At 47.3% G+C, this 27484-nt stretch overlaps 1 protein-coding gene across 1 annotated transcript; it reads left to right on the top strand.

Moving 5' to 3' along the window:
• The first annotated feature begins 13008 nt into the window (after window positions 1-13008).
• Window positions 13009-14408, top strand: LOC144889769 (uncharacterized). The gene is made up of 2 exons (XM_078770967.1): window positions 13009-13276; window positions 13415-14408. Exons 1-2 carry the CDS (start codon window positions 13121-13123, stop codon window positions 14261-14263), a joined length of 1005 nt encoding a protein of 334 aa, XP_078627093.1. The 5' UTR covers window positions 13009-13120; the 3' UTR covers window positions 14264-14408.
• Window positions 14409-27484: the final 13076 nt, after the last annotated feature.

Genomic DNA, 27484 nt, shown 5'->3' with positions numbered 1-27484 from the left:
GTCTAGGATCTACCTCCACGAGTCTACGATACACCTCCACGAGTCTACAATACACCTCCACAAGTCTACAATACACCTCCACGAGTCTACAATACACCTCCACGAGTCTACAATACACCTCCACGAGTCTAGGATCTACCTCCACGAGTCTAGGATCTACCTCCACGAGTCTAGGATCTACCTCCACGGGTCTAGGATCTACTTCCACGAGTCTAGGATCTACCTCCACGAGTCTAGGATCTACCTCCACGAGTCTAGGATACACCTCCACGAGTCTAGGATCTACCTCCACGAGTCCAGGATCTACCTCCACGAGTCTAGGATCTACCTACACTGCTAATTATACCCCAAGTTATTGTGCAGGGTGGGACGAAACGAGCTCTGTTGTACAATGTCTGCATCTGTTGGTGATATTGGATATGCGTCCGCCTGCGTTCGGTCAACCCACTGTTTACGTTTGATCTCGATTAAAGGTCACATGACAGAGGTAAAACCTCAGATGTTTCAAACTCGAGTTATGATCTGCAAAAATATTTTCAAAGGGCACATGTCCTGTTACACCCAAAAAATTAATCTGTCCATCTTTGCACAGCAGGCCATTGTGGTATCAAATTTGGTTGTTGTTGTATCACTTCGGACAGTTCTCTCGAACAAGCCCGTGACACAAAGACAGCGGATCTATCTCCCAGAAACGACCCAGAGATCCCCCACATCGAGGATGGTGTGACCCACCTTCACGAAGTCAGGGCCACGTCAGAGTTGGAGAAAGAGAGAAACAGGGACAAGAGGGAAAGGGACGGTCCATGCGGACCAATCGGCACTCTGACCCTAATAAAGCGCTGACCTGACGAATCCGGGCAGCAGGACAGAATGGGGAAGATTTTGCCCCCGAATTGCATTGGGGGGAGGAGGGGGAAGGGTTCGACCACCATGAAGAAGCATCCGCGATATTTACTGTCAAGTTTGATTGAAATCCCTTCTCTCGTCCACAAGTTGTGGTAACCAAGATTTTAAATTAAAGGTCACATGACCATGGTCCGTTTGACCTTTTCAACCCAAAATCGAACCAGTTCATCTTTGCATTACAGTTCATACCAATTTTGTTATCATACCAATTATTACAGTTCATACCAATAAGCCAATCCCATAAGCGGTTATTCTGGAAACGAAAGTCTGGTACGGACCGACAACCGGACGGACAACCATCCTGCGGAGGCATAAAAACGTGCACTGTATACTAATTTTAATAATAAAATACTCACGATCACCTTGCTGTTCTACCTGAGCTAATTAATTGCTGATTAATTCTACCTGAGATTTTTCAAGTATATTGCTTGATCTTGTGCGTTATTCTGTCTGTTTGTCTGTCTGCCTGTCTGTTTGTTTGTCTGTCTGTCTGTCTGTGTGTGTCTGTCAGGCGCCTACAGGTCACAATTTTCAACCGATCTTCACGAAATTTCACCAAATGGTAGAGTTGGTCATAAGCAAGAAGCTTATTGTTTTTGGGATCAAAAGGTCAATAGGTCAACATAGGCCAAAGTTCACCAACTTTGTCGAATTTCTAAAATTCTCAATTTTCATCCGATTGCCTTGAAATTTTAAGAAGATTTGTGCTACTTGAGCCCGTGGACATTCAGAATTTTCGCATACATCGAAGCCTGCATCTTTGCGTATTGACACGACGGTGAATAAACTATCATGCGATTTACTTCAGGTGTGTGCCTTATTATTATCTATGGATTGATACTTATTGTATCAATGGATTATCATGTATTCATCGGATTCATACCGCCGACCATATTACCAAGCTTCCCTACTCTACATTCACGATGCTATCCCTGGTCATCATGCGGTCCCCATATGCATCTGGAGGCATTTTTAGGGTCGCCCTCTTCATCCGTTGTTTTCCAGACAACCACGAAACGTCGTCAATAAGCAGTATCCCTTCCATATGCCAAGCTTACCCATTTTCGGGAGGATATCTCTGATGGTTTCGAAAATATTTTGAGTTAATTTCGGAGAAATTCATTGAATTTTACAGTAGGTACATACGACAAAAGTACATTTTTTACATTTCCGCTGTATGATGCGCGCGTAAGTAAGAGCCTTCAAAACTGACAGGGCCACAGAACTATGGGAGGTATGTGCCGAGCATAAATTCCTAGGCTGAATTATATGTACTGACGGAGATACCATGCCGCAAAGTCGGCAACGGAGCTAAAAACCCTCCTTTTTGACTCTACATGACCTAGTTTGACGTGGTCGTTCACGGAAACTGGCAGGATTTCAAAGTTAAACTTTTAACACAAGGTCAGGCATGTTATATAATATATACAATAAAAAAATGCATAGAAATCGTAGTCCCACGAGTTCGGAACGAAACTCATTTTTTTGGCACTATTTCAGACCTCAGCTTGAGGCCTAACAATAGACACTAAAATCGTAATCCATCATAGTTTCTGTCAAAAGTTATACATATTTTCATGATTGATGGACTTCATGTAGCGGCCATCTTGGATTTTAATGACTAGGCAGCATCTAAAATGTTTATTGATGGCACCACTATGTCAGGCATATCTGAAAACCCCAAAATAGACACCAAAATCATCACTCTACTACATTTGTATAAATATTTATACACGTTTTCTTGATTGACAGACTTCTGGTGGTGGCCATCTTGGATTTCGGTAACTCGGCAATGTCTAAAATTTTTTTTACAGCCCTACTGTGTCGGGCATACCGGAAAACCCCATAATATACACCAAAATCATCCATCTACTATGTTCCGATCAAAACTTATAGGCATTTCTTGTTTGGCACTGGCCCGGTGGTGGCCATTTTGGAAAATGGCCATTTTCCAGCTTATGCTACAAATTCAGGAATTCCACCTAGTAGATTCTTGAAGCTAGGGGTATCCCATACTCAAAACAACTGCCAAAGTCTATGCCTTCTGAGATGTATACAGGTTTCTATGCCAGGGCCAGGACTACTACAGGTAGCTCTTGCCACTGTTGATGTCAAAGTGCACGAGTCTACCATTAGAAAGAGGCTGCACAAATTTTATCTACATGGGAGGTGTGCCAGGAGGAAACCTTTGCTGTCCAGAAAGAACATCAGGGCAAGACTAAAGTTTGCCAATGAACACCGAGGCAAAGACGAGCACTTCTGGAACAATGTGCTCTGGACAGATGAGTCAATGGTAGAGCTATTTGGCCACAGTACCAGAAGACATGTTTGGCAAAAACCAAAGACAGCATTTGACCACAAGAACCTGATACCAACTGTAAAGCATGGTGGTGGAAATATTATGGTTTGGGGCAGCTTTGCTGCATCAGAGACTGGGCAGCTCACCATCATATAATCCACTATGAATTCTTCATTGTACCAGAGGGTGCTTGAGGATAATGTGAGGCCATCTGTCGGAGAAGTTGAAGCTCAACCGAAGGTGGACCTTGCAACATGACAATGACCCTAAACATACCAGTAAATCCACCAAGGAATGGCTGAAAAGAAAGAAATGGAGGGTTCTGGAATGGTCCAGGAAAAGCCCGGATCTAAATCCCATTGAGATGTTGTGGGGGGATTTGAAACGAGCTGTGCATGTAAGAAACCCCTCGAACATCGCACAGCTGAAATAATTCTGCATGGAGGAGTGGGCAAAAATTTCTCCCAGTCGATGTCAGAGACTGGTAGACAGTTATAAGAAACGCCTACTTGAGGTTGTTTCTGCCAAAGGGGGCAATACCACCTATTAGAGCCAAGGGTGTACTTACTTTTTCCACATGCGAAATTTGCATTTATGTTTTTTTTTTTTTTTTTTTTTTTTTTTTTTTGTATACAAGATCGAGGCTCGTGAAAGAGCGAACATTAATCACACAGAAAGACAAACCAACACATAAAACATATAACATGGGGAGCGGTAGACAAGATGGGGAGAGAGGGGGAAGGAAACAAAACACAACATTTGAGAGCAGGGACATCGAGAGATCTGTGGGAGGGAGAGGGCATGGGAAGGGGGGGGGGGTGGGAGAGGTATAAAACATATGGACACTGCAAGGACTTCCAGGAAAGAAGTTGGAATTTCAAACAAAGTGGATCTGGAGTGAATTAGCGGGGGTAGAAAAGATCAAGGTTTTGGATGGGGGAAGATAAGAGATGGTGGTGAACAGCTGTTTTAAAGACCTGGAGGGAGGAGCGGGATTGAAGGGAGTGTGGGAGTTTGTTCCAGAGGCGGGAGAAAAGAGGAATGAAAGAGTGAAGGTGAGCAGAGAGCCTAGATTTCGGCAGTTTGACCATCAGAGGGTTGCTGGCAGAACTTGTGCGACCTGTAGGAATATTTGGGGGACAAAGCACAGAGAGAGCTAAGGGAGAAAGGCCGGAGAGGAGTCGGTAGAAGACAGAAAGACCACCTACCTGCCTGCGGTGAGTGAGTGAAAGGCCCTCGGAGATAGCTTCATCGCGGGAGATTCCAATGATTCTGAAAGCTTTGGTTTCAACAGCGTGAAGCCAAGCGAGGTGTGAGGCAGGAGCACCAGCCCAGAGGGGAGAGCAGTATTCCATTGAGCTGCGGATGAAAGCCTTGTATGTGATGAGGAGCTCAGGTGTGCCAAGGAAAGACCGCACGACGGAGGATGCCCAGGCGGCGACTAGCTTTGGAGGCCAGCTTGGATATGTGGTTTGGCCAAGAAAGATCATGGCAGATAGTGAGACCCAAAAGCTTGAGCAACAGAACTTCATGGAGAGGATTGTTGAGAAAGTAGATGGGAGGGTTGTCCAGTCGGTCTTTTCGGAGAGACATAGTAAGTGTGAGATTTGTCAAGATTGAAAGACATGTTCCACTTGTTTGACCAGTCTGTGATTTTGTCCAGGTCTTCAGAGAGTGAGGAGTCTGCAGACTGCCGATCTGAGGGATGAGGAATGGAGCGGCAGAGAGTGGAGTCATCAGCAAAGAGATAGAGAGGATTTTCCAGAGTCGGAGAGATCATTGATAAAGACCAGAAAAGGCACGGGGCCCAGAACACTGCCTTGGGGAACTCCAGCCTGAACAGCAAGGGGAGATGAGAGAAATCCATTCAGGGCCACACGTTGACTACGACCAGAGAGGAAGTCTGCAAGCCATGCGTGGAGATTTCCATGGATACCATAGGAGGAGAGTTTGGTGAGCAGAGCTGGGTGCCAGACCGTAGCGAAGGCACGTGATATGTCAAGGGAGACAGCTCTGATTTCCTATTTGGCATTGAGGACCTCCATCCATTGTTGAGACAGCAGAAGCAGCATGTCCAGAGTAGAATGACCTGGTCTGAATCCAAATTGATGATCGGAGATCAAGCCATTGGACAAGAGGAAGGATTTGATATCCGAAGCAATGATGGATTCCATGAGCGACCGGGCTCCTTTAAATTATACAATGGACTACAAAATGTAAATGTTTAATATTTGTTGTATTATATCACCTTTATCTATCAATATTGTTGAAATGAAGATCAAATAGCTGTATGTTGAAATATGTTGAAAAAGTCTAAACTTTACATGGGGTGTACTTACTTTTTCACATGACTGTTTTTATTTATTTATATATATATATATATATATATATATAAATATATATATATATATATATATATATATATATATATATATATATATATATATATATATATATATATATACATAGAGTATATATATATATATATATATATATATATATATATATATATATATATATATATATATATATATATATATATATATATATATATATATATATACTCTATGTATATATATATATATATATATATGTATGTATATATATATATATATATGTACATTTATTACGAGTTTTATTACGAGTCGCTTTGCGGGAAAAATGGCCTCTAAACGGTGGTTTTTTTTTATATATATATATATATGTATGTATATATATATATATACAGACTTGGCATTTAATATGGATTTTTTTTTTGTGGGGTGAACTTACTTTTCAAGTTCTTAGAAACAAAAGTTCATTGGAATTATGTTGAAATTATTCTAGATTTTGTTAATGCGGCCTTTAAAAGAAACAAAAACCACATTTGACATTTCGAAGCAAATAAATTGATCCTTGAAAGTGATGTAAACTGATATTGAACTCAATTCACGGACAGTACTGTGTTAAACTTCTGTACGTTTTCCAGAAGTATTTCTTTATTTTGCACATTAGCCAAATTATTTTTTAACAAAAACAAAAGTTAAATTACGACTGGGATTACGGACAGTAAAATTACAGTTCAGTACGTCGTGTAACCCCCACGAGCATTCAGGAGAGCACGTACACGTCGAGGCATGCTGTTCACGAGATTTGCCAAGGTTTGGACAGGAATCGCTTGCCATGCAGTGACAATAGCCTGCTGCAATTCATGCACAGTGGTGGACTGCTGGTCCAAGTTGTCGATTTGACACGTTAATTCTGCCCACAAGTTCTCTATCGGATTCATATCCAGGGACATGGCAGGCCACTTCATATGCTCTACACCATGGTCAGCAAGAAAGTGTTGGATCATGCGAGCACGATGAGGCCATGCATTGTCATCTTGGAAGACAAAGTTTCCTCGAAAGTCTGCACGAGCAAATGGAAGCGATGTTTCTTCCAGAATGGCCCTGTACTTGAACTGATTCAGGTTTCCATTCAGAACAACCAGGTCAGTTTTGCCCACTGCATGAAAAGCAGCCCAAACGGTCACCCCACCACCTCCAGCTTGGACTCTTGGCACTATACAATCTTCGTTGTAGGCTTAATGCACTTGTCTGTGCACTCGGACATGGCCATCTTGACGATAGACCAGAAATCAAGACTCGTCACTGAAGATCACGTGATTCCAGTGTCCTGGCTGCCATTGACGGTGCTCTCTGGCCCACTGCAATCGGCGCTGGCAGTGTTGTCTTGTCAGGCGTGGCTTTCCCAGGGGACGCCTGGCACGATAAGCTGCTTGAACCAGTCGTTGGTTGACTAGCCTTCTGGATACAGGCACATTTGTCAGTTGCTGCCACCCAGCCCGAAGCCGATTAGCCGACTTGGTACGGCCATTGCGGACTAACCAGTGCAGCTGGCGATCATCCCTCCTTGTGGTTCTGCGGGGACGTCCTGGCCTCGATATTGGAGTAGGGACATCCCTCTGAGCATTTCGTTTCAGGATCTTTGACACCTGACTTTGAGTGATGCCTTCCTGCCGAGCAATAGCACGCTGTTTCATGCCGGAATTTCGTAAAGCCACCACTCCATGACAAACAGCATTGTCGAGTTGACGGACCATCTCCAGAGGAAGCGGCAATAACTTTTGTTGACGTGCAGCAGTTGTTTTCCACTAATACAGAATGCAACAACCCTTTTTACCCGATTGTGAAGCCAGTCATCAAATGTACCTGTCCGTACATTTTGTCACGCCACCTGTGATATAATCCTGTTATTGACTTCTTGCTGCGACAGACAATCAGTGACATGGTTCTTTTAACAAAGAAATCACCTAAGCGTAAAAGAAACTCACCAGATTGATATACTGAGTTCAGAAAAGAAACCCAAGTCAAGAAAAAATAAATATTCCATATTAAATGCCAAGTCTGTGTGTGGATATATATATATATATATATATATATATATATATATATATATATATATATATATATATATATATATATATATATATATATATATATATAATATATATAAAAGCAGGGAAGTACATTTCCAGTAAAAATATCTGTATTAATAAGTTGAGCATTTTTATGGAGAAAAAAACAGGCAATCTTGGGAAACGATATAAGAAGGCACCATCCAAAGTGTTAGTAGAAAAAGTAACTGAAACTGATGTTCAACGAGGTCTTCCATTCATAACCAATCCACGCCCTCTTTCCAAACTCCACTTCAGGTCAGTCTTCTACTCACCACTAACCCCCCCCCCCCCCCTCCCCTCCGTCTTGCCACCCCACAACCACAACATGCACAGGGTATTACCGGTAGGTCATCAACATCAACGGCACCAAAGATGACATCAAGGTAATTTTTTACCAAAGTCTGAGGAGACAAAAGGTGGGGAACAATTCCTGTGATCAGAAAGATTGTCATTGAATGAATGTTACCAAGCACAATAATGCACTTCCCTTTTCCTGCAATATTTCATTCAAAATAAAATGTCAACAAAAGTGATTCATTCGTCTCTATGGTGTAGATGGTTAGAGCATTCAGTTGAGTTTGGGAGGCCAGTGGTTCAAACGCCGGCCGAGCCATACCAAAGACTTTAAAAATGGTATGCACTGCTTCCTTGCTCAACACTCTGCATTTGTAAAGGACTAGCTAAAGTACCCAGCGTTGCCAGGGAAACTCAATTAAATAATCTAATCATTATATTTGTGTTGTTGACAACAAATCCCCACAACCTCAACATATGATCTTCACAATACATATTACTCGATTGCTCCCGGGAAAAAAATCCAGGCAGTGTATAAGTACAATACCCAATCAACACCTGCAGACCAATTATTATCTGGTTTTATCTGGGGTCAATTTTTTATCCAAACATAGGCCTCAACCTTCCTCTGGATGAAAGAGGAGACCATGCAAAGTTTCGTTGCACTTGTACCTGCAGGGTCCAAATGCACAAACAAACAAATAAATAAACAAACTTTATTCTTTATATATTAGTTAAACTTGGACAACCATACATTGGCAATATTGCACAAGCTTGATGAGCCAAATAGCCTCCTGCATGGAGGTTCCTAGTAAGATAACTCATATTTATAACCCTTATGAATGTTCATTTGTCCAGTTATTCGCAATGTTATCGCAATGTTATCAGCAAGTTTAAGAACCATGGCACTGCAGCCAACCTTCCTGGACGTGGCTACAAGAGAAAATTGATTAAAGATTGCAGCGAAGGATTGTTCGAATGGTGGAGAAAGCACCTCGATCAACTGCCAAACTGATACAAGTTGACCTTCAGACACAAGGTACGACAGTTTCAACTAGCACCATCCATCGCCAACTCAATGAAAGGGGGTTCTATGGTAGGAGACCAGGAGGACCCCACTGCTGTGAGAGAGAGACAAAAGAAAGCCTGACAAGAAGTTGTACAAAATACACCTGAACAAGCCAAAATCCTTCTGGGAGAATGTCCTGTGGACAGATGAGACCAAATTGGAGCTTTTGGTGAAGTACATAATCTTTATGTTTACAGAAAACAAAGTGAAGCTTTCAAAGAAAAGAACACCTTCCCTACAGTCAAACATGGAGGAGGTTCAGTGATGTTTTGGGGTTGCTGTGCTGCCTCTGGCACTGAGTGTCTTGAGTATGTGCATGGCATCATGAAATCAGGAGATTACCAAGGCATTTTGGAGCGCAATGTTCAACCCAGCGTCAGAAAGCTGAGTCTCCGTCGAAGGTCATGGGTCTTGCAGCAGGACAATGACCCCAACCACACTTCAAAAAGCACCCAGGAATGGTTCAAGACAATACGCTGGACTGTTCTGAAGTGGCCAGCAATGAGTCCAGATCTAGATCCCATTGAACACCTGTGGGGAGATCTGAAAACAGCAGTTGGGAGAAGGCACCATTCAAATCTGGGAGAACTGGAGCAGTTTGTACAAGAAGAGTGGGCCAAACTGCCAGTAGAGAGGTGTAGGAAGCTCATTCATGGCAAAGGAGGCGCTTGGCTAAAGTTATTTTGTCCAATGGCTGTGCTACCAAATATTAAGTCTGGGATGTCAATAATTTTGTCAATGCCATTTCTTTTTATTTTCTTTATTAAAAGGATATATTAAGTTCTCAATCAAAAACAAAGGTTCTGTAATATTAACAGTGAAATAAAGAATTGTGGAGACCAAATGCTTTTGTCAATTTCAACTTATTTTTAGAGAAAATTGTTAGTTATTTGAAAAAAGTGCAAGGGTGCCAATATTTTTGGGCACGACTGTATATGCATATACAGTGTGTGTGTGTATATATATATATATATATATATATATATATATATATATATATATATATATATATATATATATATATATATATATATATAAATATATATATATATATAATTATTATTATTTTTAACAGGTTTGTAAATAACAAATCTACTGTATATATTAGTGTAGTAGGAAGACTAGGTCCCCCTGCACCCCCCGGAGATATACTTCTAATCAGTGTTTCTAGATTGGAAAAAATGTGTAGAAAATGACTAGCTATGGCCCCAAGCTGAAAAAATGTCCCACATACCATTTTTATGCAAATTACTGCTGCCATTATCAAAAAAACGATTTTTGACATATCTCAGCCAATATTGCAGATAATTGAAAAATGAAGGTGTCTAGACCCATGTTTTGAAGGGCATAGATCATGATAGAACTATTCATAACATGATTACATGTGTCTATGGTATACTAGTATGCATATTAATGCTGTAATTACAAAATAATCAGTTTTACAAATGATAAGGATACGTTAATACTGCAGATAACTTAACATGGTACATAAGGGGTCTAAACCCAGGTATTTTCAAGGTTAAATGTCAACAAGATGCTCCTGAGTCTTGCATAGGGGCGGGACATTGGCAGTAACATTGGTACCACTCAACTTTTCTTCCCACCATTGACTTTGTATTGCGAGAGATTTTCACTTGCTTATTTAAAGGTTTCTCACCCAGCCCACGTAAAATCTACCAACTCCTGCTGTTAACTCCCAAACATATTTTTTTATGTTATCCAATCACAGTGCAGAAATGACAGACTAGAGATCCAAATTAGTGCTGCTATAGCTGCCATTTTACATTTCCATCCATGTAACATGCGCGCTCGCGCGCTCGTATCAATTGGTAATGTCGCGCGCTCGTATCAATTGGTAACGTTGATGTTATTGAATACCTCAGTTGAAAGTTCAGTCTTCCATTCCATCTGTGTGTTGTTCTTGGTATTCATCCTCCAATCTAGCCAGGTAAGATGCTAACTATAATGTTACTCACACTCTTGACTTCAGTTTCTGCATGAAATCATAAACAGGCAGAATAACAGCTGAGCCAGCTAGCACCATGTTAGCTAACGTTAAAGCTAGCCTCATCTATGTACAGTATGTTCCTAATGTCGGTGTAACTTAAACTTTTGTTAATGCCAAACATGAGACATATCTGTTGACTTCTGTATATGAATTGAACCAGAAAGAGGCACGACAGCTGAGCTAGCTACAGTAACTTAGCACAATGTTTCATTGGCCTAGATAGCTAACGTTAGTGTGGAAGAATTTAGATGTTTTAGCTATTAGCACTTTTGATGCCACTAAACATGGTTTAGTCAGCTAAAAAGTACCCTAGTGTAGAACATGACTCAGAACCTCTGTTACCTCACTGAAAACTCAGAGCCTCCTTTCACAGGCACTTTTAACATCATTCGTGATTTCTTATTTGTCATTTAACAGTGATGGTAGACATCGACAGCAAGCATGCCCAAAAGAAAACGGAGTGTAGAACCTGCAGCCCAAAGCTCTCCTCCTACATGCATCCTTCATGTACCATCCATGTCTGATCATGGGGATTTCACGCCCCTCCGTAAAATTAAAGGATCTGCTTCAGAAAAACTGCAACTGCTTCAAAAGATCCGGGATAGACGTCTCAACCAACCGCATGACTCCCCATGTCGTATGCAATCAGTATGTGATCAGATCCCGGCAACTCTTCCTGATGACCTAGAAAGAGTAGGATATCACAGCAAGTGTTATAAGCACTTTGTCCGCCACTTTCATCGTCTGGGAGATGATACAGAACCAGGGCCATCAACCTCATCATGGCATCACTCTCCTCGTAAACCAGGAGGTTCTGCTGAACCCATCTTCCCGCCAGAGTGTATATTTTGTGAGAAAGTTGAGACCAAAGATGCTCATCGCAATACTGAGAGGCCTACAACCTTCCCATCCTTTAAAAACAAAGAAAATGCATGGGAGCAAATCGAAACACGGGCTGAGAAAATGGGTCTCTATCGACTCCATCGAAAGGTGAAAAACAAAGACCTCTTTGCATGTGAGGCCAAACACCATCCGTCATGTTTTAAAGCTTTCCGCACAGCATTCTACAACTATGAGCGTGCGATTCACAGAGCCGAAGCACCAAAGGAGCAGGCTTGCATGTCAGCCGCCCATGAAAAGGCATTCAACTCAGTACTGGAACACATTCAAACCCAGGTCATCCAGCAGAATAAAGTTCTACAGCTTTCTTCCTTGCGCTTGCTCTATGTCGAGGAACTGAAACTGACTGGATATTAGAACTCAAATTATCGGTCAGAGAAATCGTACACCACAAATTGTGACAGGAGAGGGCAACCTTGTATTCCACTGTGAGTGGGACAACTTGAATAAAACCACTACCAGTGTGCACGGCAGCAACATTGTAAACAGTGCTGGAGGAATCATGGTGCAGGAGGTCAAGCCCGGGTTCGAGAGCAGCAAGGACCGAATGCTACCTACCATCAATAGGTCACAACAGCGTAGCCTGAAGGTCGACACACCAAAAACTCTCCCACCCTTGCACTTTACTCGCGTTGGCCCGAAGTTCCCTGAAGGCTCATCATTCACACCGCCAGCAGAGAATGACACAGTCTATGCCACTACGATGCAAGAGTACTACATCTGGCTCTTCATCAGATACATCGGAAGCTGTGGCCTGCAGCCTGTGCCTGGGCTAGGGGGTTTCACCTCTGCAACTGGTTCTCCCCCACCCAGCAAATCAACAGTCGACTACTGCACGCCTATCCACCAACCGATCACAGACAACGCAGTTGTTCGTGAGCTACTGAAGCGTTCCGAGGCAGCAACTGCTGAGGTGGGTCAGAGATGGGTCCTGAATACATTTGATCTGGGTGTCTGCATGAAAGCCCTTCCCATCATCTGGCGCTGGCCAAATGAATTTGCTAGTCATGTAGTAACGATTGGACCCTTCCACACATCCATGAACTACATCCATGAACTACATCCTACCCATCCAAACACTTTCTGTTCTCCACTGACAGTTACCATCCTGAGTCAATCAAAGCGCAGGAAAGGCTGAGGCGGGGCAGCTCAGAGAAGATCATTCTGGCTGGACCAGCAACCAGGAAGCCATATGACTTCAAAATGTTCCTTGCAAATGACGACAACAAAAAGCAGATGTGCCAGCTTCTTCTGAAAGTGTGGAGTGGACAAGAGGCAGCTACCAGGCTGGAGAGAACAGAGATGGCTGTGCTGATCGTGGAGGGGAAGGCCCACCAACTTGCCTCAACGAATGGCAAGGTAAAATTGAAAGCCCTTCGTGAATGGCGATTCAATTTGTAATTTTTCCTGAAAAAAAGGTGATTACCTGTGATGTTTGTCTAGATCTGAAACTGGCAGTGACTGGTGATTGAAATGCGGTGCCTTTTTGTGTTTCAGGTCGAGGTACGTGAACTCCCCACGATCTACAGCAACCAGGAAGAGACTGATACCAGGGTGGTTCTGTACCTCCATCATGCTGCTACCATCGGATACAAGAACGCTGTAGTCAGAACACCGGACACAGACATCCTCCTGATCCTGCTCCACCATGCCCACAACATCAAGCTGACGGTGTACCTGGATACAGGGTCAGGGAAGCATCGCCAACTTGTCAACGTCTCTGAGCTGGCAGAATCCCTGGGAGAGGACTACTGTGCCACTCTCCTGGGGTACTATGTGTTCAGCGGAGAAGACTGCACCAGTGCCTTCAAAGGGAAGGGAAAAGTCGGGCCCTTGAAAAAGCTGGAGAAGAATCCCAGGTTTCACAGGGCATTCGGTGAACTGGGTGACAACTGGGATGCCAACCCTGAGGTGGAGAGGCAGTTAGAAAAATTCACCTGTGTGATGTACGGCCAGAGTCGCGAGTCATCAGTGGACATTGTCCGTGCCAAGCTGCTACGAAAAATGGTGGGAGAGGACAAGACCCTCACATCCAAGTCCAAGGTTGATCTGGCTCGCCTTCCTCCATGCCAGTCTGCCCTGAAGCCGCACATCCAGCGTGTGAACCACCGCGTAGCATTGTACAAAAGAGCCGATCAACCTATCATCGAAAAGCCAAAACCTTATGAGGAGCAAGGATGGATAAGGACTGATGAAGGACTGTTGAAACCAATGTGGTCCAGTGGTCCCATCCTACCAACCTCACTGGTGGATCTTCTGAACACAGGAGAGCACGAAGAGGAGGAGGAAGAGGAAGGAGAAGAAGAGTTTGACTCTGACGATTTCGATGAAAATGATGATGACTGACTCAGTGTAGAATCACTAATGCTAATGATGTTTATCTAAAACAAGCAAGAGAAGAGTGGTCACATTGAGTGCTAGGACTATTTTGACAGTTGTAATATTTAGAAAAATAAAACTTTGTGTTAACGTCTGTGTAGACGGACCTTAATATGAGTCTATTATTTCGTAAAACTGTGATTATTTTGTAAATAAAGCACTAATTAGCATACTAGTATACCATAGACACATGTAATCATGTTATGAATAGTTCTATCATGATCTATGCCCTTCAAAACATGGGTCTAGACACCTTCATTTTTCAATTATCTGCAATATTGGCTGAGATATGTCAAAAATCGTTTTTTTGATAATGGCAGCAGTAATTTGCATAAAAATGGTATGTGGGACATTTTTTCAGCTTGGGGCCATAGCTAGTCATTTTCTACACATTTTTTCCAATCTAGAAACACTGATTAGAAGTATATCTCCGGGGGGTGCAGGGGGACCTAGTCTTCCTACTAGACTATATGGGTATATATATATGATATGGGAAAATTATGTGCCCAAATTGGGAATCAAAACCAGGTCCTCTGGCAAACTGTACCTGGGTACTAGAACCATACTTTGGGTCACCATAGGTCCTGGATTCGATTCCTGGTGTGGGTGCGTAATTGTCCTTGGTATATCGATTGATATTATATATATATATATATATATATATATATATATATTGTAACGGTTTTGAGAAGTGTAACGAATTTGAGAAGTGTAACGGTTTTTGAGGAGTGTAACGATTTCGGAGGAAGTGTAACGAATGTGAAAAGTATGGTTTTGTTATGTGTAACACCCTCGTAATGTAAATAATGGTCGCAGCCGTCCTCCTAGTTAATTCCATGAAACTTACTCCATGAGGCCATGATATATCTTTTTAAATAGTGTATTTCCTTAGTCTATGTAGGCTAAATATGTGTTCCCACTAGATTGACTTTGCATTGTATCAAACAAGATAAGCGTAGGCCCTTTCAATTTCCCCAAACATCTCCGCTCTCCAAAGTTCCTTTCAGAAGGGGTGCGAGTGGTGTTCAATCCCGCAAACCGCCATGGCCCATGTGCTAATCTCGGAGAAGAAAGGCGTGTCTCCACCTCGTCATAGAGGGGAGGAGTGAGCCCACCCCACTTGGCCAACCAGCACCGCGGTTAGCGACCCGGTAGGCGTTCCCTCGCAGCCGGCGGCTTGATTCCGCCCGGGGTAATAAAAGGGACTGGAAGGGACTGCTTCACCAGATGAGAGATGGGAGATGAGCGAAGAGGTGACATACGAAAGGAGCTGTGAGCTGAGCTGCGAGACGCTCCAAGCCAAAGAGGAGAGGAAACCAGCTAAGGAGAGACGCGCTGAAAGGAGGGAGACGGCTCCACCAGAAGGAGAGGAGCAGGTGTGACCGAGCCAGCGCGTGACGTCTACAGCATCGGCAGCGGATACGCGATGGAGGGTTTTCCCGCCAAAACCGCGAGGAATTGAGAGCTGCTGCCTCCGACCCTGCCTCCCTCTCCAGCAATCCACCTCAAGCCCTACCTGCCTGCAATATCCCCCGTGTAAGTGTGAACATCGTCTGTCCTACTCGTTGTCTTGGGGTTAAGTAAAATGAATAGTTTAAGCTAACGATGCACTGTGTGACTGCTTCTTCCATCCATTGCCGTAAATAATTTTGGTCGCTCTTTTTTTTTGCTTGTGTGTGTATAATAAATCTGTTCTTCCTCCGTACTCTGTCTTCTTCTCTCTTTTCCTTCTCTTTCGGTCGCTTTAGAGATTTCCCGATTGAATATCTGCGGTGCGATCTGGTCAACGTCGGGTGGAATCGGGTTCTAATCGGGGAGTAACTGTTCAGACGCGGTAATACCAACCGCTCGGTAAAATAACATCTAAAACCGCGTCGGTAACAATTGGTGTCTGGGAGTGGGATTCGAGGCCCGAACCAAATTTTTTAAAACGAATAAAAAAAAATTTTTTGATCAAAATTACAAGCTGCCGAAATTTATTTTGTTTTATAAAACCCGAATTTTGAGATCGCGCCATGGACAATCAAGGCGATCGGATGTCGGTGGGGGAGATAGACGGGTTAGGGGTAACCCAGGACTTAGGGGAAGAAAGGGAGGAGGAGAGCAATGAGGAGGCGGTTGAGGGGGTATCAGACGCACAAAATGGCGCTCTCGCGCACGTGGTTGAGGGGGCCACGGCCGCGGAACCAATGAGCGCGGCCCAAATGCAAGCCTTCATGACCCAATTCATGGTGGAAATGCAGAAAAAAAACGACAGTATGGAACAAATGGAAAACAGAATAAGGGCTAATAGTGAAAAAATGGAAGACAGAAGGAGGGCTGATAGTGAGAAAATGGAAAACAGAATGATGGGGGCCCTTATGGGAGAAATGGGGAACCGGATGGAGGCTCAGAGTGAGCAATTGGGGGTAATGAGGGACGAAGCGAGGGGTACCGGTGAGGGATTAGAAAAAAAATTTGAGGGGTTAGACAATAATCTTAAGGGATTAGACAAGAAATTTGAGGGGTTAGACAATGGGTTAGAGGGGGTGAAAAATGGGTTAATGGGGTTAGAAAATAGGATGGAAGACAAATTGCGGGAAATAGGGGAGCAATCCGCTCGGGAAATCGAACAGATGGGGAACCAGATGGAGGAGATGAAGGAGGAGATACGACAAGGTGTAAGTGAGGAGGTCTCTGGGGTACGCGAGGAGGTAAAGCGAGGCGAAAAGCGTATAGAGAAAGAGGTGAGAAATAATACGGCGAGGTTACAGGGGGGAATAGAGGGTCTGACGAAGGGAGTAGAACAGCTGACAGTGGGACAAAAGGAACTAGCGGACCAAGTGGAAAAGAACACTGCAATCATCGGGGGTTTAAAAGCGACACAAAAGGACATTAAAAACGAATTAATAGCAACACAAAAGGAATGTCAGATGGTACATGAGGGGTTGACGAAGAAGTTGGAGGAGGTGACAGAAGTAATGGAGACGAAGGACCGAGAGGTGAGGACGCACATAGAAACGGTTAAGGTGGCGTTAGAGGAAGAGATAGAGGGGGCGCACCGGGAGATGAAGGAGGTAAAGGAAAAATTAGAGGAGGTGGAAGAGGGGGTGAGTGAAATTAAGAAGAGACGGAGGGAAACTAAGAGGGAGATAAAGGAGGAAGTCATGGAATATGTACAAGGTCTGTGTTCAAATCATGATGAGGTGCTCACTAACCAAATAAAAAGTTTGCAGGTGGCGGAGGAGGTGCGACGACGAGGTACGGAGGTGAGTGGCAATGTACATAATGTGAGGGGAGATTCAGTCGGCTTGGGGAGTGGTGTAGACCCGGGTGTTCGTGAGGGACCAATGGTAAGATGTATGACTGGTCCGGAGTGTATGGACAGAGGAGGTGTGCAAGGAGGTTTGGCTATGGGGAGTGAGGGGGGTGCTGGTGAGCAAGGATGTGGGGGTATGGCGTGGGTAGCGGGTTGCGGAGGGGCGACCCAGGCATCGACACCGGGAGGGGTAGTGTTTGGAAGGACGGGGGACGCGCGGGAGCCCCCCGGGAATAGCGTACTGTGGGAGCCCGAACGGTTTGGTCCCGCGTTGATCCCGCAAGGAGTGACGCGCGGGGTCCGACCTTCGGGCGCCCACAAGGTCCCACTCGCGCCGTATGACGGCAAGAGTGATTTGAGGGCGTACCTGGCGCAGTTTGAGTACGTGTGTAAAGGCAACGGTTGGAATCCGGACGAAGGTGGAGTACACCTGGTGGGGGCACTGCGCGGTGCGGCGGCGGAGGTGCTGACGGCTTTACCACCGGGTGCTCTCACCCTGTCAGCCCTCCGTGCGGCATTAATTAATCGGTTCGGCATTGAACAGCAAAGCGAGCTTGTTAAAGCTCAACTTGCGCAGCGAAAACGCAAGCCCCAGGAGACCATCGGGGAACTTGCTCACGATATTCGCCGCGCGGTCGGGATTGCACACGCGGACATGGCAGCGAGTTCCCAGGAAAGTCTGGCGCTGGATCACTTTATTCAGGCCCTTCCGGATCTGGAGCTCCGGCAACAGCTCGCCATGTGGCGCCCGCAGACCATGAGTCAGGCGGCCGACGCTGCAGCCCGTTGGGAAGCAGCGAGGCCCCTGGCCCGGGGAGGCGAGCGCCACGCAGTGGCGGTGCGTCAGATGGGGCCCGTGATGGGGGGCGGCCCCCCAAGGGGGCCCGCCCCCGACGGGGGCCCTGACCTGGAGAGCATGGTCCGGAGGTTAGTGGATCGGCGCCTGGCGGGACCTGGACCATGGCAGGCGGCCCCAGCGGTGGCACCCGTTAGTCCCCGACAGAGTACCCCAATTCGGACATACAGGGGGGGGAATTTGGAATACCGGAGGCAAGCACCTTACCAGGTGAGGTGCTATAATTGTGCTCGGATGGGTCACCGTGCATGGGAGTGTCGAGCTCCGCGCCGGGACGTTTCCCGCCAACCGATGCCCTCAACTCCGCCCCGTATAGATCGGCCTAGCCGACCTCAGACACCCCCCCGCCAGGGCCCGGGAAACTAGAACGTGCCGGGCATGCAGGGCGGTGTTCGGCAGTAGAGGATGGGGAGAAGCCCTCGTTGACGCGACAGGTCATTCATTGTGGCCGAATTGGGACGGGTAGTTTGACAATTCGGTGCAAAATTGCCGGCGTGGGGGTAGACGCCGTGGTGGACACGGGAGCCAGCGCCACGATCATCAGCCCCGTGGTCCTTAATTCGAGTGCAGACGGCTGGGGTAAAATCCAGCGTCTGGAAAATCATAGTTTGCAGTTGGCTACCGGGACAACGGCTCCGATCATAGGGCGTGGTTTTGTGACCCTCAAGTTGGGATCGGTAAAGCAAGAGATAGAGGTTTGGGTGGCGGAGGTGTGCGACCCATGCTTAATAGGGTTGGATTTGTTGACTGCCAGCGGGTGTAAAATCGACTTGAGTCGGGGGATCCTGCGATGGGGAGTGGAAGAACTACCATTGGAGGGGGTGAGCACGGCCGAGAGGGTGGAGCTGGAGGCTCCTGAGGCCGTGACCATCCCTCCGGGGGCCGAGGCCATAGTGCCGGCCCGATGGTCAGCTCGCCCGACATGGCAGGAATCCTGCGGCCTGGTCGAACCGGTGGCAGCGCTATCCATACCTGGTTTAATCGTGGGCCGTACCCTTGTAAAAACGGACGGGCCGGTGGTGGCCGTCCGAGTAATTAATATTAGCACAGAACCACGCACTATAGTGAGGGGCACGAAGGTAGCTGGCTGCACCCCAGTTAGAGAAGTCGCGTCAGTGAGGGGCGAGAACGTCCAGCCGAGCCGGCCCCAGGGGGAGCCTTCAATAAGTTCTAGGAATTGGCCCGATCCCATTTGCGAGATGGTAAATCGTAGTAGTGTAGAGTTGGGAGGTACCCAGAGGGAGGCCTTACACAAACTAGTTGGGTCCCATTTGGACCTCTTCTCCTTGTCCACCGAGGATATTGGACGTACGGGCCTGGTGAAACATCAGATCCACACCGGTGAGGCCCGGCCTATTCGTCAGGCCGCCCGACGGCTCCCTTGGAGCAAGAGGGCGGAAGCTGACGAGCAGGTTGAAAAAATGCTCGACGCAGGTGTGATCGAGCCCTCGGGAAGTCCTTGGATGTCACCTGTTGTGCTGGTCAAAAAGAAGGATGGGACCACGCGGTTCTGCGTGGACTATCGCCAGCTAAACAACGTGACACTCAAGGACTCATATCCCCTGCCAAGGATTGATGACACCCTCGATGCCGTTGCGGGCTCAAATTGGTTCTCAACTTTGGACCTCAAGAGTGGGTATTGGCAGGTGGAGATGGATAGGGCAGGGAAGGAGAAAACGGCATTTTCCACAGGTAAGGGACTGTATCAGTTTACTGTGATGCCGTTTGGTTTGTGTAACGCCCCCGCCACCTTTGAAAGATTGATGGAACATGTACTAGGCGGCATGCCATGGCAATCATGCTTGGTGTACCTGGATGACGTCCTAGTACATGCCAAAACGTTCCCCCAGGCAGTAGCTAATTTGGACCAGGTGTTCGGGTGCCTCAGACAGGCAGGGTTGAAGCTGAACCCGAGTAAGTGCACCTTGTTTGCAAGAGAGGTGGCCTATCTAGGTCACGTGATCGGCCGCGAGGGGGTAAAAACGGACCCAGACAAAATTAAAGCGGTAGAGGAGTGGCCCGCACCACGTACCATCAAGGAGGTGCGGGGATTTTTGGGACTCTGCTCCTACTACCGGCGCTTTGTGGCGAAATTTGCGGAGTTGGCCCGTCCCCTCCACCGGCTTACGGAGAAGGGGACGCGATTTAATTGGACACGGGAGTGCCACGAGGCCTTCCAAAAATTGAAGGGGTGTCTAACATCCGCACCCCTTCTAGCTTACCCCACTAGCGACGGGGCATTTACCCTGGACACGGATGCGAGCCAGGAAGGATTGGGCGCAGTTTTGTCTCAGACACAGGAGGGCGTGGAGAGAGTGATTGGTTACTATAGTCGGGCCTTAAGTAGGCCCGAGCGAAATTATTGTGTCACTCGCAAAGAGTTATTGGCTATGCTGGCTGCCATGAACCATTTCCACCCGTACCTGTACGGGCGGAAATTTTTGGTTAGAACTGACCATTCCTCCTTGCAATGGCTCCTTCGGTTCAAGGAACCGGAGGGCCAAATTGCAAGGTGGTTGGAAAAGTTGCAGCAGTACGATTTTGATGTGGCCCATAGGGCCGGGAAGGCCCATGGTAATGCGGACGCACTCTCTCGGCGTCCTTGTCTGGGGGAAAACTGCAAATTTTGTGCGAGACACGAGGAGAGGGAGCAATTGGGCGATTCTGCCCCGATTCTCGTCGTCCGGGCAACCCGGGTGAGAGGGCCAATTTTGCCACTAACCGCGGACGAGGAATTTGGAGATTTGGCATGGAGCACGGCCCAGCAGGAGGATCCTGTCCTGGGGCCGGTGTTCAATTGGGTCAAATTGGGGCAAAGACCAAAGGGGGAAGAGGTCACCCCCCTCGGGGCGCAAACAAAGGCGTATTGGGCTCAGTGGCAGACCCTGGAGTTGAAAGGCAACATCTTGTATCGCAAGTGGGTGGAGGTTCCCTCTGATAGAACTTCCTGGCTGGTGATAGTCCCTGACAAATTCAAGAACGTCATATTGCAACAGGTGCATGGTACCCGCTCCGGCGGCCATTTGGGCAGGACAAAGACAATATCTCGGGTCCGCCGGAGGTTCTATTGGGTGAATATGGGGCGCGACATACAGGACTGGTGTCGGAGATGCGACGCCTGTTCTGCCAAAAAGGGACCAGCACGGAGGATGAGGGCCCCCCTTCAATTACATCAGGTGGGGGCCCCCCTTGAGCGGGTGGCTATGGATATTCTAGGACCGCTGCCCCGCACCCGCCAAGGTAATAAGTATATCCTCGTTGTAATGGACTATTTCACCAAGTGGCCGGAGGCCTATGCCCTCCCCAACCAAGAAGCAGGGGTGGTAGCACAGGCCTTCGTAGAAGGATTTGTATGTCGGCATGGGATTCCACAGGAGCTGCACACCGATCAGGGTCGAAATTTTGAAAGTCAATTGCTAAAAGATGTGTGCAGACTCCTGTCAATTCGGAAAACCAGGACCACGCCCTTGCGGCCACAATCTGACGGGATGGTGGAAAGGTTCAATCGAACATTGATCCAACAACTGGCATTGTTCACCACCACCCGTCAGGATGACTGGGACGAACATCTCCCGTACCTGTTGATGGCCTACCGAACTAGCCAGCACGGGGCCACCGCATGCAGTCCAGCGTTGCTTATGTATGGGCGGGAGTTACGGGCTCCCGCCGACTTGCTATGCGGTCCCGTGCCAGACACCACGGATACACCGCCGAGGGAGGGTTACGCACGTCACCTGGAGGAAGGCATGGAGCGGGTCCATGCCTTCGCCCGCCGCCAGCTCCATCTGGCGGGGGCCAAGATGAAGCGTAGGTACGACGACCGGAGCCAGGGGAGTCAATACGCTCCGGGGATGAAGATTTGGTTCTTTAATCCCCGGAGGCGGAAGGGCAGGTGCCCAAAACTCACTTCCCCCTGGCAAGGCCCGGGAGTCGTCCTGTCGCAAATCTGTGACGTGGTCATTAAAATCAAAATGGGGCCACGGGCCCCCCCTCGGATCGTCCATGCCGACCGGATAAGACCTTATGCCGGCGCGCAGGCGCCCTCATGGATCGCCTCGGCTCTAGATGCCGAGGCAGGACCCAGTACCTCTTGCGACGGGGGCTCGTAGCGTCAGAGGACGGGGGGGGGGAGATAGTGGGAACGCCCCCCCATGTGGTGGGATGGCAACTCTGTCATCCCTCACAGCGCGTGGGGGGGGCAAAGGAGCACTAGATTATGGGGTTGATGGCAGTGAAAACTAGCCCGGGAGGGTTAGGATATATCGTGTGTAGGGATCTAGCGAAGATGACATTAGGTGACGTTAAGATTAGTTAGTGACAAGGATACCTGTAGTGGGGACGCAGGTAGATTAGTGTGGATGATAATGACGTGGGAGCGCAATAGTTTCAAGGGACGACTGGGAAGCGCAAGTTTCAGAGGGGAGTAGTTAGCTGAGATGATGCCGTGTGTTTGAGGATTGAACAGGTGAGATTGAACAGGTGTGATTGAACAGGTGTGATTGCACAGGTGTGCAACTGAACAGGTGTGTGGGTGGAGCAGTGTATGAGGGAGTAGTGGTGATTGCGTGTTGTGTTGACCAAATGGTCCAGGAAGAGGAGGAGGGTGCAGGTGGCACCAGGTGATTGCACAGGTGTGCAACAACAGGTGTATGTGGCTGTGTGGAATGAATGGTAGTGTGGAATAAATGGAGTATTGGAATGGATGGTCGTGGAGTGAGTATGGTGGAAATTGTGGAGTGGAGTGGATGGTGCAAAGGTGTGAATGGGGGAAGAGTGGACCCCCGTCACGGATACCCGGGGCGGGTAGTGTAAGTGTTAGGTAGAGGGTATAGGTAAATTGTGGTTGGATATTGGCATCTGTGGTGCGGGTGAAAGAATGGTCTTTGGATGGGTGCATTAGTGTTGTGGAAATGGCTGGGCGTGTAGCCTGTTAGTGTGTGTAGTTGGTTTGGGCACTCCACCACTGTGAGGATGTCGGCCAGGTGAGGCCGCAGGTGGGCTCTGGGAGCCGGTAGTAGTTGTTGTGGATGGGGCCCGAGGATCCGGAGGACGGACCCGGGTAGCCCGTGCCAGAGAGGGCACTGAGGGGGTGAGAGTGCGAGAGGGCCTTCCCCAGTTAGATAGGTTAGGGTGAGGAGCTAGGTAAGCTCGGGTGGCAACTGCAGTGGTGGAGGTGTGCAGGTGGGTAGACCTGCTGGGAGAGCTACACGTCGCAGCCCAGAAATTGTGCGAGGGCACCGGGAGATGAATCGGGGGAGTGAGACCCCAAATTGAGAAGCACCACAGTTTGGTCAATGGGAATTGGTTTTTAGAACCCATAGTGTAAATGGCCAATGGATTGGCAGGGCGAGACCCCGGGTAGTGTAAAGTGTGTTAAAGTCATTTAGAGAATAGTTAGGAAGAAGGATCTCCTCGCACCATCTGCATCCACTCACCTGAGGTGACAGGTACTCCACACCATGCCATGTTTAATTATTTTTGTGCAAATGTTTGGATTGTGAGACGCATCATGACGTGGGTGTGACATTGTGCGTCATTCCATCTCTCCCTCCTTATGAGGATTGATGATGAATTGGGTGATGGCAAATTTTGAAGTAGAGGGATTGTGGTGACGAATTTGGAATAGGAGAAATATGGGGAAGACGTGACAGTAGGGACGAATTTGTAAATGTGTAGATTTTGTACATATGGGGTAAGGGCAAGGGGAGTGTAGGTGACAGGGGGGGGGGTGACGTACGGTAGGGATGAGCTTTCTCATTTCGCTCTCCGTACGCATTTCGCCTTGCATTGCCTTATTGATGTGTACCCTTGTGACCTTACCCCTCGCTCATTTGTCTCTTTTGTCTCCCACATGACCTGTGCGCCATTGGGGGCCGAGGGGAGCGTGCGTGAGGTGGCCATTGTGCGCACGAGATTCCCAGAACCAGCATGCATTGCGTTGATCTACCACTTTATGGACCGCTGTTCTGCGGCCAAGTACCACTTGATGGACCCCAGGTTCTGGGGCAGGGCACCTCTGTTGGAGACCGGCCATAGTGGCCAGGGAATTTTGCTTGCGGACCTCGGTAAGGTGGCACCTATGCCAAACAGGTGGACCACCCTTAGTTGGCCCCTGTTGCCCTAAATAAAAATGGACACGGTTTGTGCTTTTTGATATTTCCAAGTATGCCGCATGAAGCCAGAAGACGTCGGGAAGAACATCGGCCCAGCAGAGAAAGAGAAGACCACCACCAGTTGTTTTGTTGTGTTTATTATGAACCATGGTGACTGTGCACCGAGTGGTGCTTTGTGGTGCTTGTGGTGCTTTTGGTGCTTTTGGGTGCTTTGGTGGTATTGGTACTGGTGCATCGATGCAATGCGTGCTGTCTCCTCCCTCCCTACAGGAATTTCTTCTTTTTTTTTCTTGTTCCCTAAAAAAAACAAAAAAAAAACACAGGTCCTGGGTTGCGTTGTAAATAAGAAATAACGTCATTGTAAATAATACTCCCCACCGTAAATGTATAGTTTGAGAATAATTCCGTAATTCGGTTATCCTGTGGGCTTGAGTCTGTTAGACAGGGTGCAATGCAATAGGGGGACATACTTATTTGTGTTTTAAGATTGTCACACTCAGGGTCAGGTTAAAAGTAGAGGGAATTACACCTACGTGTCACACTAAGTTAAAGTTTAGTAGGCCCGAGGACGGGCCTGAAGAAAGGAGGGTGCAGTGTAACGGTTTTGAGAAGTGTAACGAATTTGAGAAGTGTAACGGTTTTTGAGGAGTGTAACGATTTCGGAGGAAGTGTAACGAATGTGAAAAGTATGGTTTTGTTATGTGTAACACCCTCGTAATGTAAATAATGGTCGCAGCCGTCCTCCTAGTTAATTCCATGAAACTTACACGTAGGCCATGATATATCTTTTTAAATAGTGTATTTCCTTAGTCTATGTAGGCTAAATATGTGTTCCCACTAGATTGACTTTGCATTGTATCAAACAAGATAAGCGTAGGCCCTTTCAATTTCCCCAAACATCTCCGCTCTCCAAAGTTCCTTTCAGAAGGGGTGCGAGTGGTGTTCAATCCCGCAAACCGCCATGGCCCATGTGCTAATCTCGGAGAAGAAAGGCGTGTCTCCACCTCGTCATAGAGGGGAGGAGTGAGCCCACCCCACTTGGCCAACCAGCACCGCGGTTAGCGACCCGGTAGGCGTTCCCTCGCAGCCGGCGGCTTGATTCCGCCCGGGGTAATAAAAGGGACTGGAAGGGACTGCTTCACCAGATGAGAGATGGGAGATGAGCGAAGAGGTGACATACGAAAGGAGCTGTGAGCTGAGCTGCGAGACGCTCCAAGCCAAAGAGGAGAGGAAACCAGCTAAGGAGAGACGCGCTGAAAGGAGGGAGACGGCTCCACCAGAAGGAGAGGAGCAGGTGTGACCGAGCCAGCGCGTGACGTCTACAGCATCGGCAGCGGATACGCGACGGAGGGTTTTCCCGCCAAAACCGCGAGGAATTGAGAGCTGTTGCCTCCGACCCTGCCTCCCTCTCCAGCAATCCACCTCAAGCCCTACCTGCCTGCAATATCCCCCGTGTAAGTGTGAACGTCGTCTGTCCTACTCGTTGTCTTGGGGTTAAGTAAAATGAATAGTTTAAGCTAACGATGCACTGTGTGACTGCTTCTTCCATCCATTGCCGTAAATAATTTTGGTCGCTCTTTCTTTTTGCTTGTGTGTGTATAATAAATCTGTTCTTCCTCCGTACTCTGTCTTCTTCTCTTTTCCTTCTCTTTCGGTCGCTTTAGAGATTTCCCGATTGAATATCTGCGGTGCGATCTGGTCAACGTCGGGTGGAATCGGGTTCTAATCGGGGAGTAACTGTTCGGACGCGGTAATACCAACCGCTCGGTAAAATAACATCTAAAACCGCGTCTGTAACAATATATATATATATATATATATATATATATATATATATATATATATATATATTGTAACGGATTTGGGAATTGTGTGTGTAATTTGAGGTAAAACTTGTTATAAATATCACCCTCTGAAAATGTAGTGAATCTGTGGAAATACCCCCATAATTGTAAAGGTCAAAGGGTCGTCCCCATTAGTTAATTCATATACATACACGTAGCCAATCATATATCCTTCTAAATAGTTAGCTCCTTATTCTATGTAGTTCAAGGCTCTGTTCCCATTAGTTGACACTCCATTGCACCGAATCAAGTAAGGATAGCTCCCCTTCAATGACATTTTCCAGCCGAACTCTCCCTCTCTGGGTAACGAAGCTTAACAAGCGTGGGGTGCGCAGCCCCTCAACTGGCCTGGCTTGGGAAGCGGCGTTCACCGCTATGATGAAGATGTGCTCCGTGCTCTGTTTGGACAGGAAGGGCGGGGTCGCCGGGAAGAGGCACGCCCAGGGTGCACCACGAGGGGCGGGGTGTTCAGCCCCATGCCCAAGTAAGGACACAAGGCCGTGGCTTGCCACGAGGGGCGCGCCGTTCGACTCTCTGCCCAAATAAGGTAGCAAGACCATGCCATTGCCTTATAAGGGCACGAAACAGAGCACGGAGGAGGGCGGTACCGAAACTGAGAAGGGCGTGTCAGACCTGCGCTTGAGAGAAGAGATGCGTGCGACGATCGCGCAAGCAGGAGATTGAGGGAGAGAGACGCGTCAGACGATTTTGAGAGAAGGAGAGGACCAAAAGAGCCCGAGGTGTGCAGCGACAACCAGCCCCTGCCGCGTGCAACGAGATACGTGTGCCGACGTCGCCCTGCTCGCTCCCAGCCTGAAAAGGACCGGCTTGCTGTGCGCCCTGCCAAGCCTTCCAGCTTTGTGGTTCGACCTTCTTCTTCCTCCAGCCAAACCAACCTGCAATTCCCCATTCGTGTGAGTCTGTTTGTGTTGTCCTGTCGGGGTATAAGTTAAGCCTGTTTAATATAAGCTAATATTGCACTGTGTCTCCTTGCTCCTTCTGTTCAGTTATTTTCTTATCCTTTCCATTCTCCTTGGTTATTTTTGGTCTTGTTAATAGTTCGCAATAAATCATATT

Source organism: Myxine glutinosa, chromosome 1 (genome assembly GCF_964187855.1).
Source record: "Myxine glutinosa chromosome 1, kmMyxGlut1.1, whole genome shotgun sequence".
NCBI lineage: Eukaryota > Metazoa > Chordata > Myxini > Myxiniformes > Myxinidae > Myxine > Myxine glutinosa.
Note: the sequence above shows the minus strand (reverse complement) of the source record. Positions and strands in the feature narration are given on the sequence as shown.